General features: G+C 34.8%; 1 protein-coding gene and 1 pseudogene across 2 annotated transcripts; both read right to left on the bottom strand.

Moving 5' to 3' along the window:
- Nucleotides 1–4,093: 4,093 nt before the first annotated feature.
- On the bottom strand, nucleotides 4,094–6,302 carry LOC142629999 (large ribosomal subunit protein eL33y-like; annotated as a pseudogene).
- A 5,248-nt stretch (nucleotides 6,303–11,550) lies between these two features.
- LOC142627349 (putative SNAP25 homologous protein SNAP30) lies at nucleotides 11,551–16,244 on the bottom strand. 2 transcript variants are annotated; one of them, XM_075801192.1, is made up of 6 exons: nucleotides 15,996–16,244; nucleotides 14,689–15,290; nucleotides 12,827–12,920; nucleotides 12,576–12,706; nucleotides 12,404–12,501; nucleotides 11,551–11,916 (listed from the first exon to the last, which is right to left on the bottom strand). In XM_075801192.1, the coding sequence occupies exons 2-6, from the start codon at nucleotides 15,196–15,198 to the stop codon at nucleotides 11,817–11,819; spliced, it is 933 nt and encodes a 310-aa protein (XP_075657307.1). In that variant the 5' UTR covers nucleotides 15,199–15,290; nucleotides 15,996–16,244; the 3' UTR covers nucleotides 11,551–11,816. The 2 variants fall into 2 exon arrangements, with proteins under 2 accessions (XP_075657307.1, XP_075657308.1); XM_075801193.1 differs by having other exon boundaries at nucleotides 16,020–16,148.
- Between the last annotated feature and the right edge of the window lie 1,511 nt (nucleotides 16,245–17,755).

Consider the following 17,755-nt stretch of genomic DNA (forward strand, 5'->3'; position numbering starts at 1 on the left):
CATTTATTCTTTGCAGATGATTGCTTGTTATTTTGTAGATCCACTTTGGAGGAATGTGAGAAGATACAGGAGTTACTAGCTTATTATGAGAAACCCTCGGGTTAGATGGTGAACAAAGATAAAACTACTTTGTTTTTTAGTAAGAACACAGATGTGCATATACAAGAAGCAATAAAAAATTCTCTTAGGGTGCCTGCAATTCAACACTATGAGAAATACTTGGGTTTGCCTTCTTTCATTGGAAGAAATAAGAAAGCTTGTTTCACAAAAATTAAGGAGAGGGTTTGGGCCAAGATGCAAGGTTGGAAGGAGAAGCTGCTTTCACAAGTTGGGAAGGAGATCATGATTAAGGCTGTTGTTCAATCCATTCCAACTTATTCCATGAATGTGTTCAAACTACCAGTGGGTTTGTGCAAGGATATTGAAGCTATGATTCGCAAATTTTGGTGGGGCCAAAGTGAAAATAGGAAGATTCATTGGATTAATTGGAGCACCTTGTGTGAATCAAAATCCGTGGGAGGAATGGGTTTTCGGGATATCCAGAGGTTTAATAATGCCATGTTAGCGAAGCAGGTATGGAGACTTTTTCATCAAAGAGACACCTTACTATTCAGAGTTTTTAGTGCCAAATATTTTCCCCATGGTAACATCTTGGATGCTCCTGTCCATCCTAAATGCTCTTATGCTTGGAGGAGTATTTTACAAGCACGTGAAGTCATCAACAGAGGGCTGTCTAGCGAGTGGGTAATGGTCACTCCATTGATATTTGGAATCATAGGTGGTTGTCCGAATCATCACCTAGGCTGATTGTGTCTCCTAGAACCGATGCAAATCTTATTAAAGTCAGTGATCTATTTCTTCCTCATTCTAGACAATGGAATTTCGACCACATAGATGATGTATTCTAACCATGGGAAGCTGCGATGATTAAAGGGAATTATGTCAGTGAAGATAGTAATGAAGATGCTCTTATATGGCCCTTAACTCCAAATGGTGAGTATTCGGTCCGGAGCGCATATCGGATGCTGTCAGACACCATAAGGCAGTCCAGTCCAAGCTCATCTTCTTCGGAGGGCTCTAACGGGGTGTGGAAAGGGATTTGGAAGATCCGTGCGCCAAACCGAGTCCGGCATTTCATATGGAAAGCAGTACGGGACTCGTTGCCGACGAAGCAAAACTTAAAGCATCGACATGTAGTGGGAGATGATTTTTGCCCTCTCTATGATGATACTCAAGAAACAATCCTTCACAGTCTGTGGTATTGTGAGCAAGCCCAAGCGGTGTGGCGTTCAGAGAGAAGTTTTGCGCCACTGTATGAGAAGAAACATCGTACTTTCATGGATCTTTTTAAGGCCGTATCGATGCTGAGTTCAAGCTTCCATATTGCATGATTTGCAACCATTGCATGGTGCTTATGGCAGAGGAGAAATAGATTACGGGAGCATCAACCCACGTGGCCATTGTTGGAAGTTGGACAACGAGCTTGAGTTCTAGTGGCAGAATTTTTTGATGCGCAGAAGCAGCTCTCGGTTCCGTCCTCTAGTCATCTCCTAGTAAGATGGAAACCACCACCAGAGAGTTCATTTAAGGCCAATTTTGATGTAGCTATTTTTGAGAATTTGGGGCTAGCTGGTCTGGGAGTGGTCTTTCGAGACTCAAGTGGCAATGTAATTGCGGCATTGAGCCAAAAGATTACACTGCCTCAAACGATTGAAATGGCAGAGGCCTTGGCAGCTAAGCGAGCTATTAGCCTTGCAGCAGAGCTGAGTGTTCTCAAGGTGATGTTTGAAGGGTATTGCATGTGGGTTGTACAAGCTTTGAACGCCAATGGTAGATACCTCACTACGTTTGGTCATGTGATCGAGGAAACCCGTGGACTAGGATCTTGTCTGGAATTTTGCAATTTTCATCATGTAAAAAGGGAGGGTAATAATTTAGCACATTCCTTTGCACGTAGAGCAGTTGTATCTGCAGATATGGATGTTTGGATAGAAGAGCTACTTGAGGACCTAGATGATGTATTCCAGGGTGATTTTGCATTGTAACTTTTAGTTTGGATTAATAAAGTCTATCTTACCTTTTTCTCGAAAAAAAGAAAAAGAAAAAGGAAGAACTAAAAGAGGTAAATGAGTAATTTTATTGAGGCTATTTTACATTCTTTGTACCCCAAAACATGCCACATCCAGGGTTGTATATCTAAAAGACATTATTTTATTCACTCATCTCTCTCTCTTTTGGTTGCTAGTAAAGCATTATTTTATAATATTTAATGGTGTAGTTATATTATTTTATGTGTTATATGAAAAAATAAAAAATTGAAATGTTTGGTATATTGTAAAGTGGAATAGTATAATAAATCAAGTAACTTTTTAGGTTGTAAAATAGCAATTTTTATACAACCCCAAATGATAGTGCTAAATGTGGGGTATTGTGGGAAGTTTTGAGCATATCTCTACTAATAAAGGTGCCTGCAAAAGCTCCTTTCTAAAATTTAACGTAGTTAGAGCATCTGCACGAGTGGGTGCAAAATTTTCCTTCTATTTTACAATACAAACCTATTTTTTTATTTTACACAATTAATTTGCAAAAACACCAATATCAAATTATCTATAATACACCCTCTTTTATTTAAATAATACTTTCTCACCATTTTTTATTATTATTTCACTTACCCACGGCCCCACCACTTTACCCCACACACATTCCACCTGAACACTCTCTCTCTTTCTTTTTCTCCTTCTTCTTCCTTCTTCTTTCTTCTTCTCCTTTTTTCCTCAGCATTTTTTCTTCTTCGGCAATTTCTTCTTCTTTTTCTTTTGCTATTCTTTCTTTCTTCTTATTCTTTTTCATTTCTAAAAAAAAATTATTTCTCTCCCCCCCCATCTCTCTCTATCAAACCGGTGCTCTCTTCAAATTTGAAAAAACCTCAATGGCTCAATACACTCACACTCTCTCACACTTTCTCTCTCATGGTGGCGGCAAGCATTCCATGGTAGCGTTGGCTTGGGTTTTGGGTTGATTTGTATTTTGCCATATGGGTTTTCTAGTGTTTTATTTTGAATTGATTTTGTTTTGAGTTGATTTTAAGTTGGGTTTGTGTTGATTTTTCATTAATTTTGGGTTGATTGTGTTTGGATTAAATTGATGTTGTAATGGGTTGGCTATGGTGGTGGTGGTGGTGGTGGTGGTGGTGGTTGGTTAGTTTTGATGGTGGGTGGATGTTAGTGGTGGTTGATGGTGGATAGCTGTGATGTTGGGCGGATGTTGTGGTTGTCTTCTTCTTCTTCTTCTTCTTCTTCTTCTTGATATTGAAGAGAGGGTGAGAGAAAGAGAGTCTGACAAGGCAAGGGAGAGGAGAGAGAAAATAAAATAAAACAAGCATATACAAAGCTACAACAACTGTGCATATGCAAGGTTTTACAAGCACTGATGCAAGTTATTTTATGCTATATTGTGCAAATTTTTGCACATTTTGTATTGTATGCAGGTTATTTTGTATAGCAACTTTTATACAACCCTAGATGCTAGTGCTAAATGTGGGGCATTGTGGGAAGTTTTGAGCATATCTCTACTGATAAAGGTGCCTGCAAAAATTCCTTTGTAAAATTTAACGTATTTACATCCGCGTACCTTAAATAGAATAGCATTTGAGCGCCGTAGGGACCAGAAAAATATCAGGAAAAAAAAAAACAGTAATCAATTGAAACTTTTTCAAAACTCATTCGGGGAAAGATGGATGATTGATTTTTCACGTGGATCAATTGACGACAGAATTTATTGTTCAATGGTTTCCAAACTGAGAATCATACCATTTCAACCAGTTTTAGAACAGTTTTCTCCATCTCTTCTCTCTCTGCACACTACTCTCAACTTGCAACCGCACACGTACAAATTACCACAAGAGTTGCTGGAACTATATATCTCAAACCCCATGAAGACTACTAATATTATTACATATCTCAAACATGAAAATACCTATTCTGTCTATCCCAAAGAAGCTATTTATAATTTCAAGGACCTTACTTTTCTCTTTTGTCAGAATGTAAAAGAATGTATCACACCATAATCATAAAGGAAAAATAATTTTGCATTGAAAAAGAGACATAACTGTACATAAACCAAGTTTGCTCAATATCCATTCCTATGAAATGTTGATAATCCAAATACTTGTATCAAGAAACAAACAGGAAGAAACTTCTCGATGACATTAGTAAAGATTCAAAGTTCCATCCACCAACCTAAATAAACAAAAATGACTCAGCTCCAAAACACATGGCATAAATTTAGCTCATAAAAGACATAATTCTTCTGTCACCAGCTAAATCCAGCATCCACACAACCTGAGCTGCAAAAGGAGAACAAGATGCAATTAAGGATCAAGGTAAAAGATTCAGGAGGTGTTTGGTAATGTTGTTCTAATAACGTTGTTTGTATTTTTTAGAAATACATGCGAGTGAAAAAGTATGTGAAAATACGTATAATGTTGTTTAAAAATTGAAAATTGTTGCTCAAAATCACGTACCAAAAGGCCCCTTAAGTTCTCAAATCAACTAATTACCAATTATGCATGCAAAGTTACAACAGATGATCACAAGAACATTAAGAGTTTGTCCACAAAAGGTATATTCTCCAGCCACATAGATCACTATATGATTAACAAGATTAATATTCCTCATTCATCATTCAGTTAATGATAGAAAGGCCAAAAAAAGAGTGTTATCCCTCAGTTAGTTCACATATGGCTATTCAAAAACCAAACAGACAAGTTAATGACAAACAACGACAGTTAAGAATCACTGGGCTAGAAAGAGGGAATCAATGTTTTTTATATGGTTATCCATTAGTCCAACAGATTGGTAGAATCTAAACAATTTAAAAAGGATAAGGAGAGCAGCATCAAACTCCAAAGTGTCCATCCTAAAGAGAAGGTAACTCAAAACACTTTATGACCATTTAATCATGGCAACAACATTAACACACCAACAAGAAAGGCTGTAGGGAGAAATTATACTGGTAAAATGATCTTAAGAGTAAGACACCAGAAAGACTATCTAAACATTCAAGGAGCAGATAGGATACAAATATACAATCACTGAAACATCTGCTACATCTACATTTGTATGACAGTGGTGCCATGCCTTTGTTGCAACCTATGCTAATTTAGAACACAGAATTGAAAAATAAACACAAGAAAACCAAATAATTAACATCACATATGACATATCACACAACTAAGTTGCATATTAAACCACTATCTCGAGTGAATTTGTAACAAAAATTACAATATGAAGCCCAAATATAGTATTATCAACAGAATATTTACAATCAAACAAAACAATCCAAAAAGGGGGAAATTAATGTTATAAAAAGGGCTTTTAAGTACCTCATATATTGCTGGGTACATGAAAACCCTAACTCTACCGCCCTGCAAAATAACCAAAAGAAACAATTACTTAGAAACCTCTTCATTCAGAACCATTTTATCTTCACAACAATAACTTCTTCACATTACCATGGATTTTGGTGGAAGATTGGACGTGAACTTGGCACGAACAACGCCACTGTTACTTGTGAGGCCTAGCCACCTTACCCCAAATGCAGCGATAGTGACTTCCATTCTTCTTCACTTTGGCCTTGTAGATATAAGTCATTCGCTTGCCAGCATACCACCCAACCTCCTCCTTGGTGTTCACTCCCTCAATCTGGATCAGGGATGTGTTGGGGTACTAGTTTGACTTGGACCTGACCCATCACCCCCATCAAATATTCAAACAATATACAAATCAATACAAAAGAACTCTGGCCCTAATTTTACCAGCTGAGAAAATATGTAACAAAATAATCAAAATTAAACAAACAATCTTAAATCCTCCAGTTTCACTATTTGTGAAACAAACCCAGTATATCAAAAAGACAGTCACTTCACCAAACCTAAACCCAAAATACATAAAACCTCTAAACCTCCATTGCAAAGCTAAAAACAAAAGCCTCCACCTTTAGCTAATTGGGAACACAAAAAACAAGAACCACAGCTAAAATCACAATAATTCTCATTTTCTACTCTATTTTCTCAGCAACCAAACAGACAAAAAAGAAAAGAAACAAAATTGATCAGCATAACATAACAGAAAATGATGCCCAATTACCTCTTGTTGCCGAGGATTGTTCCTCTAACATAGAGCCTGAGAACAAACACAAGATTTGAAAATTAGGGCACAATCTATAGGAAGAAAATGAAGGCAGAGATATAGAGATCTCAGAGACTCAGACCTGACTCGCTCTCCTTGGCATCCCTTCACCATTATCATCTGCACGTCATCACATTCGCTGGAAAAGACCACTAGCCACAAATCTATTATGAGTAATGCTAGGGAGACAAAATTGTTACCATCTTTTGCACAGCTACTTACGTAATTGATTGGAGCAACATTAATATCACATGGGTGCACTACTGACACCACTTTTATTAGCATCAACTACAACATGCAACCTTAATGGTTGTGAAACTAATATAGAATGCCTTTGATTTGTTATTAGCATCAACTACTTTTTAGCATGCAACCTTATTAGCATCAACTACTTTTTGTGTGTATATAGGCTTATTGATCTGTTATAGAATGCCTTTTGTCTTTTCCCAGTGCAATAACCTTAACTCTGCTTGACCAAAATGAGAACAATATTTGTTGTAATTTAGATCCCCAGCAAACATCAATTGCATATGCTTCTCTCTAATTAATAGAACGATTTCATAACTGACATGAAACACCACATTATACTTATGTTGCAGTTGCAGGGTATCATGATCCACAAAGTCGCCATACAAGCATTCAGAAATGATTAAGTTGCCACTGAGGCAGCAACAAGTAATGCAGAAAGGGCTTTAAGTAGTAATTAGTAATTACAGGACAAAGTTTTCCTACAAACTCGGTTGGAGGAATCTTTCTTTAACCCATTAAGTAATGATTTATAATACCATTCACGTGTATTATATCACATGATTCATTAAATCATCAAACAAGCCACATGACTATAAATTAAAAGTGAATAGTCTTTTGAGTAGTCATTTAATGGATTGTAGAAACTTTCTTCTAAATTGGTTTGGTTGACTATTCTTTTCACTCTTATAATAAGAGAGTAATATAACTGGACATCATAGGCAATCAAAACCTTTCATTTGATCAAAAGCTTATAATGATGACACCTAGACTGAAATTATCAAATCAATACAATCCACAACTCCATGGTTTAATTTTTTTTTTTTTTAAAACCTACTGAAAATCCTTTTGATTTTGTAATCATACAAACCAATTCTTCTGGTGTATTTTCACTAGCTAATAATACTTGAAGAGGAAAGCCCATATCATAGCAATGGCAAGCACCATAACTGGGGTAACTTGAATGCTGTGATTTGATGGAGAAGCATTTTTATCTGGGGCAGGTGCTGGAGCTGGGATATCTTGGACATTGATGGCAACTTTCATTCCCCCAAAGCAGTAGTCTTTGCAAATGAAGTAATATTTCTTTGCCTCAGTTAGCTCAAATACATCACGTCCACCCTTTGTTATGTTCTTTATGAAGTCCTGCACAATGCACTTCTCATAGCTGGTCTCATTCACCTCAAATACAGTATACAGTACCTTGTTGAATCCAAAAACTGAAGAAGGCAACACGATAATTTAGAAAAGAGCAGAGAAAAGCAAAATAAAGATGAGGACAATATCAGTGCCGTGCAGGTTATAAATTCAGAGACTTATGCTCCGTTTGTTTCAATAGAAAATCTTGTGTAAAGATAGTTTTCCTTGTTTTCCAATGTTTGGTAGCATAAAAAAAAGATGAGTAAAAGGAAAACTATCTTTGGTCAACATAAAAAGTATGGCTTATTTTTGGAGATTGTTTTCCATTAAATTTTTTTGGAAATCAACTCTATCTCACAGCAAACTAAATAAGGGAAGTTAGGAGGTTATTTTTCAACTCATTTAAAGTTGCTACCAAACATTGGAAAATGAGATAGTTTTATAGAAAATACTTTTTAGAAAATAACTCATTTTCTAGAAAATATCATTGTTGAAACAAACAAAGCGTTACTAATAACTCGCTCATTTGTTTAATTTTTTTGATACATACAACATGAATGAACCTATGACTTCCATTCTATGATGATTGTTTTTTTACCATCTGGTCAAAACACCAACAGTTTATTTTATTTTATATTATATTTTTTTACTGGAATTTGAATTCAGGTCCCTTATTCAAGGATAATATGCTTTAACAGTTGAATGTATATTAAAAAAAAAATACAGATATTAAAAACAAATATAGATATGTCTGTATCTGGCAGAGAAATTTAAGCATTTTATCAGTCTCATTATAACTAAATAGATTCCCAAATTAAAATCTTATTCCAATACTTAAGGACCACAAATAATCTCCAATCTTATCTAAAGCACAAAATGTGGGATTTTGAGATTCAACAATGTACTATTCATAAAGAGTTTTTTTTCCCCTTATTTTTTTTGGTAAGTTACAAATGTACAAAATGAATTTTAAATCTATGACCCACCATCCATTTCATTATTGTGAAAGAAGGAAGTGATAATTAATCTATAGCTATGATCCATTATAAGTGAGTAGTGAAAAGCTTGAGGAAAGCTTGTGGAGAGCAAGAAATAAGCGTTGGAGAATTCCTCAAATACACCTTCTGTTTAAAATCAGACATGCGTACAAATCATCATAATTCTCGTTCTGTTTAAAAAAATAATAATAATAATAATAATTTTTCTCCTTCTTACTATGTTACGCCATTAGATGTAGTTTGTAGAGCTATAATACACAAAAACAATTATAAAATCATTATAATGAAAGTACATAAATAAGGAAATTCGCTTAAAGATAAGACAGATCTCTATTGATAAAAAGATAAGCGAGAGCCTCTTAAGATAGTTTGGTCATATTCAAAGAATAATAATTAAAATAACTAGTAAAAAGGTAATGAAAAGACAAAATAATGTCAGTTTAGGAAGTAAACCATGTTTAATCGTGGAGAATTTATAGCCGACCTCTAAAATTTTCATATTAAGACTTGGATGTAATTGTTGTTATTATTATAAATTATACCGACACCCAATAGATCTTAATAGATCTTGAACCTATGACCTCACCATCCATTTCATTTTTATAAAAGAACATCCATTTCATTATTATAAAAGAAAGAATTACTTGTTAAGTTATACCTATGAATCATAACAACTTGAAAGCAACAATAGAGTCTAGGAGGAACCCCATCGTCGAATGCTTTCCCCTCAATACATTTTCAAGAAATAAGGTAAAAATAATGAAATCATATTTTGAAATTAAAATCAAAGTTAGTGGAATATTAATCCTTCAATCAAAAGAACATGGATTTCATCAATGGAGAAAAAAAAATATTGTATAATTAACTCAAAAAGAAAAAAGAGAAGAAATAATGATCATGAACAAGCCAAACCAACTATTAAAATATGATATCCACTTTTTCCTACACTTTCTCATCACCCAAACAATTCATAGAAAAAGACATTAAGAGAGAGAGAGAGAGAGAGAGAGAGAGAGAGAGAGAGAGCATACAAAGCCAGTCCCCAACTAGAAATTTCTCATGACTTGTCCACTCCGAGAAGTTGGTGTTTGGTGTCCAACCAGCCTTATTACCTCCAACGTAATGCAATTCAGCTTTTGTTAATTCCACCATCATCATCACTAAAACTATGCTCACTACCAATTTTCTCAAATTTATGCCCTCCATCATCACCACCCTCTCTATCTCTATCCTCTATACAACAAAATGACAAAGATTTGAAGAACTCTCTCTACTCACCTAACGACTCTAGAATTCTCAATTACAGTCATACCATACATGGAATGGAGGCCTATTTTATAGGTATCCTACAATATAGCTACCTAATAACTCTAGAAATTTCAATTAAGGTTACAACCAAGAGTAATTATTCAACACTCCAAGAGTCAACAATTTAATATAACTTTTCGTTTTAAAATAATAATAGTGGGTACCACTAATTAATTTAGTGTGAAAATCTCTCACTCTTGTGATCCTAAAGGACCCAATAATTTTCCTATAATATACTAACTTGTATGAAGGCCTATTTTATGCGTCTCCTATAAACGTATTAAGAGGTATCTTTGGTAAGAAAATCTGACACTAGTAATTACTGTATTAGTACAAGATGCGTCTTTTAGGAGAGCAGGGTAAAATGTTCTTCGCTGTTGGGAGCTAATGCTAATGGCACATTGCTCACCGTACGCGTGTAATGATTGAACTAAAAGAGCCGTTTGATTATAGATTTCGTCATGCACTTTTGGTTCACATCAACCCAAAATCGTTGTAAGATAATATATGTAAATTTCCCTACTTTTTATTCATTTATTTATGAGATAAGAAATTTATTTGCATATATTCTAAAAATAAAAACTATATTACAACCAATTTCACAACTAACCTTCTGACTTTTTTCGCAAAAAAATTTTTAAAAAAAAAAGCTATCTTATGTAATTGCAATTGGGAAAAAAAATGTCCATGTGAAATTGATAAATAACCATTATATAGTTTATCACATATGATAATTGTGAATATAAGTGTGAAATTGGTTGTGATCCTAGAATCATTTTATTTTTCTTCTAAGTTGGAATTCTAAATTTTTAATGTGTCAATCTTTCTTTTCATGGTAAGTCATTCAAAGCTTCTTACCCCTAAAAAAAGGAAGGAAGAAGAATAAATATTCAATCAATATGGTCATTGTCACACTAGGATAGAGCCAATTGTCACCTATTTCCCCCTTCTTCATGAGTTTCTTCACAACTAACTATCTTATGTAGTTGACTTTTTTCTCAAAATATACATACATACATACATACATACATACATACATATATATATATAGCTAATTATGATTGGAAAAATTTTATATAAAAAAAAAAAGTGTCCACGTGAGATTGATAGGTAACCAATTACATAGTTTACCACACATGATAATTGTAAATATAGGTCCAATTGGTTGTGGCCCTGGAATCATTTTATTTTTCTTCTAAGCTGAAATCCTAATTTTTAATGTGTCAATCTTTCTTTTCTTGGAAAGCCCTTCAAAGCTTCTTACCCCTAAAAAAGGAAGAAGAATAAATATTCAATCAATATGATCATTGCCACACTAGGATAGAGCCAATTATCACCTATTTCCCCCCTTCTTCATGAGTGTTTGATTGTGTTATGTAGTTTGTCTTTTTTGCTTACAACAAATAAGAGGGGATTTGAACCTAAGTTGTTTTTTATAAGAGAAAACCAAGTACTACTACTGAATGAATCCCAAGGCTGACACTATTAAGTATTAACTGGTTTCTTATGTACTTAATTGCCATACAAATTACAAATGGAGAATTTTTCATGTTGAAAAGGCCTACATACAACATATAGGGGCACAAGATGATGAATTCATCTAATTTTTCAAAATTAAATGTATATTATTTAATATGCGCATGGATACCCATAAACAAATAAATAAATAATTTAGTCCTATACAGCCATCACAGCATATGTAAATTGTATTAATTCTTCTAGGCATTGGGAGCGCCAAAATTCAAAGGAATTGACAAACAAAAATAAAATCGTGGTAAAAAAATAAAAATAAAAATAACTCAGAATTGCTTGCATACAAATGGGAAGAAAACTAAAAATATCAGTAAGGACAACATTAACCAGAAGGGGGAAAAACAAAAATATGACAATAGAAAAGTTGAAAGAACAGGCTGGTTTATTGAAGCACTGTCAACCTTCACTTCCCAAGCAAACGCCGTGTACGTTGGTTGGCACCTTTCACTCGGTGGTTCAGCTCATCCACATCGTCATCAAGATGATTAAGAGATTTATTTTGCCTGCAATCACCAAATTACATTCAACATTCATGAGAGAGAATAGCTGTATAAAAATGATAAAGTAATTGGCAAGAAAAATTACAATAGATAAAATCCTCTAGAAAAATTTTCCACTGCCAAAGAATCTGGTGTGTCATGTGACTGTGTAAAGGAAAAACCACAATGGAACCAATGGTGCCAAAAGTATTTTACAAGGTGCTTGTAATAAAAAGCCTTCGGAACACTGCAGCAGCATGGATGCATGACTGGCTGCAGTGTGAAGCATAAAAGGTTTTCCTACAAAACAATAGCACCTACTGATTCCCTTAAACCAGAAAAATATGTTGTAACTAAATGATAGTAGGTTGTGCAAAAAGGCAAAGTTAATTAAAATCTGATCTAGAGTCTAGTTTTCCATTTTTTACTTTCAGATGCTTCAAGATGGTAATGACTATAGATATAGATAAAAAATGTGTAATTCGCTCGTGGTAGGAGGGACACAACTGACCTGTCAAGCTCGCCTCCCATGTCAGCAGCCATACTCTTCAAATCACCCAGGATATTACTTAGATCCGAAAGGGCATCATCTTGCTTTGCCTTCTCCACCTGATTTTGGCAACACGTATTAGGAAATCCAAAAGCAAATGTTATATAGCTAATTGATAATCACAAACACAAACCTCAACTTTCTGCAAGGCATTTGTTGGTTCAGGAGGGGTTGTTCGAGAAGCTGCCCGTCCTTTGGGTACATGAGCTAAACCCAACTTTTCCCTCTGCTCTGAGTGGTATACACTTCTTTTGGATGAATTATCTGTTCAGCCAACACAATAAATATAAAATGACTGCAATCACCATGCTCCATGTATTTTGATATATTAAAGGAATAACAAGAAATCTTGACTGAAGGAAGCCAATTTTTTTAGATTAAAACCTGCTGTAATTATAGGCCCTGTAATCTCCCGGGTCTTCTTTGGCTTCCAAGTCTTAGAGAACATGCCACCAAGGTTATTTAAAAGCTTCTCTCCCTGATATTAATAATGCATGATCAAAAAACACTTGAAGAAAGAAGAGAATAAAATGAAAGATAAATAATTAGACAGCAGTCCACTTTTAGGTAGCAGTAAGTAATAATTCATTAATTATCAGATAGGAAAATAAGCTTGGCTTTCAATGATTTTCACATTGCATCTAAAGGTGGCAATGAGGTGGCTTTGAACTAATGGATTTAGGCTGGTCAACCATTTCCAAAACTATCACACATTTATATGAAGAATAACTGAATTCATTAATTATCAGATAGGAAAATACAAGCTTGGCTTTCAATGATTGTCACATTGCATCCAAAGGTGGCAATGAGGTGGCTTTAGGCTAATGAATATAGGCTGGTCAACCATTTCCAAAACTGCCACACATTTATATGAAGAATACACAGAATTCACATTCCAGGACTCCAACAGTCCAACCAGCCATGCCCCAGCATTACTAGCATCTATTCTTTATCCTCACGTTGGATAGGCAGCAGAGATTAAGGCGGGATTTCAAGATACTCCATCTGGAAAGGAGCTCTGTGCATCCCTTGATCTCTACCTAACCAGGTTGGCTAGTTTCAGTCTTTGGTTTCCAACTTGAAAGAATGGGAGTGGCAAGGCTTTAAAAGCAAGCTCATGAACAAGGTTTAATGAGATTTACTTTGGTTTTTATACTTCGACCCAAAACTGCCACCCCTTTTATAATGAAAAAAATACTGGATTTTAAATTGAAGAGATTATTATAAATTTAGTCATTGAACATTGTGGTCTGTTGGATTGAGGTCAATTTGATCTGACAGTCTACCAATTGCACTATATAGTTGCCTTGTGAAACTCAAGTTGAATTAAACCAGTTCTAACTTGGTACCATGGAGATCTTCTTGGACAGATTCTGACATGTTTAACATCAGCCCTTAATATTCTATAAAGAATGAACCCATCAGACCCCACATTGAAGATGCCAAAGCAAAACACCATTAGATTATCTTTATTAATAAATTTTAGTTGAGCTTTTTACGATTTGTCAAGTGAAGCTGAAAGATTATAAACCACCACTCTGATATGCATACAAGCTTCAAACTTGAGTTTCCTTGCATAATATCTGTATTCTGCTGACTTTCCAAAATATCAGAATCCCATGGCAAAAAACCATGATGCATATATTCTACAAGAATCTAGAAATATTCACACATATTCTTTTTTTGTTTTTGATAAGTAGAAATATTCACATATATTCACTAGGGATTTTCAGTGTAAATCACTGCATGCTGGTCATTTCTTCTCCTAAGCAGTTCATCCCTACTCCTATTACATAGGATTTTCCAGTTAAACATGTTGATATGCATAGTAGCTTCATACTTGGGCTTCTTTACATGGAACCTGCAGGCTAACATAAGAGATTCCAAAGATCTGAAATCCATGACACATCTTCTACAATAATCTAGAAATATTTACATACATTCACTTGGAGTTTCTGGGGTAAACCAATGCATTCTGGATAATATGTTTTCCTAGGTGGTTCATCCCTACTCCTATTGGATAGGCCTAAATTGTGCAAAGATATCATGAGTGCTGGGCCCCACATTATAATTTTCTAGCATCTTCAAGAAAGCAGAATCAACCTAGATGGACAAGTTATTTGAGAATAGCAAAGTCAAAGAGAGGCATGATATTGAAAAGTTCCAGTATATAACATCAGAAACCATTTCCTAGGCTGCACACCTACTTAAGCATTTCTCATAAGCAAGAACATAGACGAACTTACCCGACTCAGATCCTTATCTGTATCAACAGCCATCTGGTGGGTTCTTGTGATTTGCTCACCCTGATGATGCAGCATATCAAGGGTCTTAGTAGCATCCTCCCTTATTTCCTCTGCAAGCTTCAGGCAATTGTTAGTTGTCTTTGTTGTCTCTTCAGCTTTGTACACGGCATAATTCTCCAGATCCTGTACACTCTGGTTCTGTAGTCCTCCTGAGTCATGGAAATCATTTCTGTATCTGTCTTTTGCTGCTGCAGATCCAGAATATGAGGATGATGATGATGAAGAAGCCCCTCTTCTCCCATCATCATCATCATCATCAAAAGGGTTGGTATTAAAATTTGGGGTTATTAACATAGGTTCGGAAGGGGTTCGTTTTGCAGGTTTAGTATGATTGGCATCAGATTCAGTATCTGAATCAAATGGATTAGAACTAGAAGAAGCCGGAAATCCAGGCTCCACTGATTTCTGCCTAAAAACCTTGTTCACGGGCGATTTCATAAATCCAAACATTTTGACAATATACTAAGATTCCTATATATCAACACAAATATTGTTTACTCCAAAGTCTTAGTGAAATCTATGCAATGATTCGACGATTGTACCTACAAACACAAACAATGTCATTTGATACGAATGGTATGAATCTGTATGATTATCCAACTGTGTTACCTAAAATTGTTAAAAATGCAAATTAGTAGGCATTTATATTATTATCCATGGTAGGTGCAAGTGATAATCAAAAGAAAATGGAGGAAAAAAATCTCTCATGGCAAACAGCTTGGTGAGAGATCTAGAAGAGATTCCCAATGTTCACTCAAATTTCCTTTTATAGGTAACATCAATACCATATTAATAAAGAGAGAAATCACACAGATTCATAAAATACAGAGAATTTCACATACTTTAATTCAAATAATGTCAAAACAAAAGAGGGCTAAAACATGATCAGGTACAGAATTTGATCTTTACACAGAAATTAAATCTAGCATATAGAGAAGACACAAAGCAATGTGAATCAAAAACTACATGTTATACCAATGTTTTATTTTAATCAAATCAAAACCCACAGAGAAATCAATGAATAGCCATTAGAAGATAAGAAAATACACAAATTTAGAAATGAATCCTAAGACCCAAAAATGAAAAAGAAAGGAAAATTAAAAATGACAGATCTTTATGTGTAAGTATGTCAATGCAAAGATTAAACAATCCAAAGATGATAACTTTGCTTTCCAAAGTTTTATAAAATTTCTGGGTTTTGTTTGAGTCAAAAAAAAATTAAAAAACTTGAGGAAAAGAAAAAGTACCAGATGGGTATTGAAATTCAGTACCCAGAGATGGAAAAAAATAATGTTTATCTTGGCGTCTCGTCAAGAAAAAAAGTTTCACACACGAACCGAATATGTTGTCTAATATGGGTTTTGTTATTATGGGAGACTTAAAGGGTCCTCTTTGAAAACACGCCTCCCTCAATTTGTGTTGTGTTTTGGTTTGCCTCTGTCTCTGAGGAAAAAAAACAAACAGATGGGAGGCGCTGCGAAAAAGCAGAGAACCGTGAGGCTCTATCTCCAGCTTTTGAGTGCTTTTAACAATTTTAGACCGTTGGGGATTTGGGAATCTGGGACCCCTTGCCTTTTTTAAAATTCTGGATTTGTTTTTTTGGTTGTAACTTGAAAGTTTGTTTCTTGCAAAAGACTATAAATCACTATAATAGTGGAAATGTGGGACCCAGATGCATGGAACATTACTGATGGAGGGTCATTGGGCTTACATGTGATGTGGGTCCGAAGGTCCAACTATTTGGTGTTCATGATGTGCAGTTGAATATGGGCTGTGCATACCAGCTTTGGGCCTATACGTGAGTGTTTACACTTTCTTTACATATAAGCTATCTCAGAAATTTTAAACAGATGAGAATTTTTTAATAAAATGATAAATAAATAATATGGTACATAATGTGGGCAGTATAATTTCTTAGTAGGACTGTAAAAAATATATATATATATATTGTATTTGACTGCAAGACCGCACCTAAAGGTCCTCAACGCAAACTTTTCTCTTAGCTTTGATTTTAATGGGAGTTTGGCTCTTAGCTTCGATTATAATGTGTTAGTTTGGTTTAGACACATTGTAATCCATATCTTTGAAATTGAATTTTCTGGTTAGTGATGCTCTTGGATATAGGTTTGGAATAAGCTGAAACATGCTAAATATTATTATGTTGTGTGAATGTTTTTACTTATTGTCACGTGAATATACTTCTGCTAATCCCAATTCCAACATTTTTTAAATTGCAGTGAATCTATATTTTTTCAAACTTATTTTTTAGACAAAATAAACTATATTGCTTGTTTGTATTAAAAGAAAAGAAGTTTTTATTAAAAAAAAAAAAAAGGAAGTAGCATATATACTTATTGCTTATTTTCATCAAAACTTTATACATATTAGTCACTTGTTCTTCACTTTCTAATACAAAAATCATGGCACATTGTTGATGGGAATTTTGGTAGAAAAGCCCAATAGCAGGAAGAAACTCCAACAATATAAGTAGAAAAGAATTAGTAAATTGGAGGAAAAAAGCCATTATGTCCGAATGACAGGAATAATGGGTTATAGGCCTAGAAAATAGTAATTGGGCCTTGAAGGAAGCAAGTGGGCCTAAAAGAGCACAGAGGAAGAAGTAATAAACTCATAGGCACTATAAAAAATGGAAAGTAAGCAGGAATGGGCCAAAGAGGCCCAAAGAAAATGAATTAAGTAAATGAGGGGGTAATGGCAAGCCCATAAACCTCCAAAGGAAAAGGATGCAAAATTTTGGGTTGAGGAAACCCAAAAAAAGTTAGTAAAAGCCTATGGGAATGCGGAATTAGAATGGGCCGAGGATACCCAAGGAAAAGAAATGGGTCGAAGATGCCTAAGGAGAAAGAAATGGACCAAGGAAGCCCGTAAGCAATAGAATTGGGTCAAGAGGGCCCGAAATAGCATGAATGCAGGCTCAATGACAATACGAGATCACTGTAATTAAGTAAAAGAAAAGCATACAATAGGCCTAAAAAAGGTCCAGCAA

This window comes from Castanea sativa, chromosome 3 (genome assembly GCF_040712315.1).
Source record: "Castanea sativa cultivar Marrone di Chiusa Pesio chromosome 3, ASM4071231v1".
Classification (NCBI taxonomy): domain Eukaryota; kingdom Viridiplantae; phylum Streptophyta; class Magnoliopsida; order Fagales; family Fagaceae; genus Castanea; species Castanea sativa.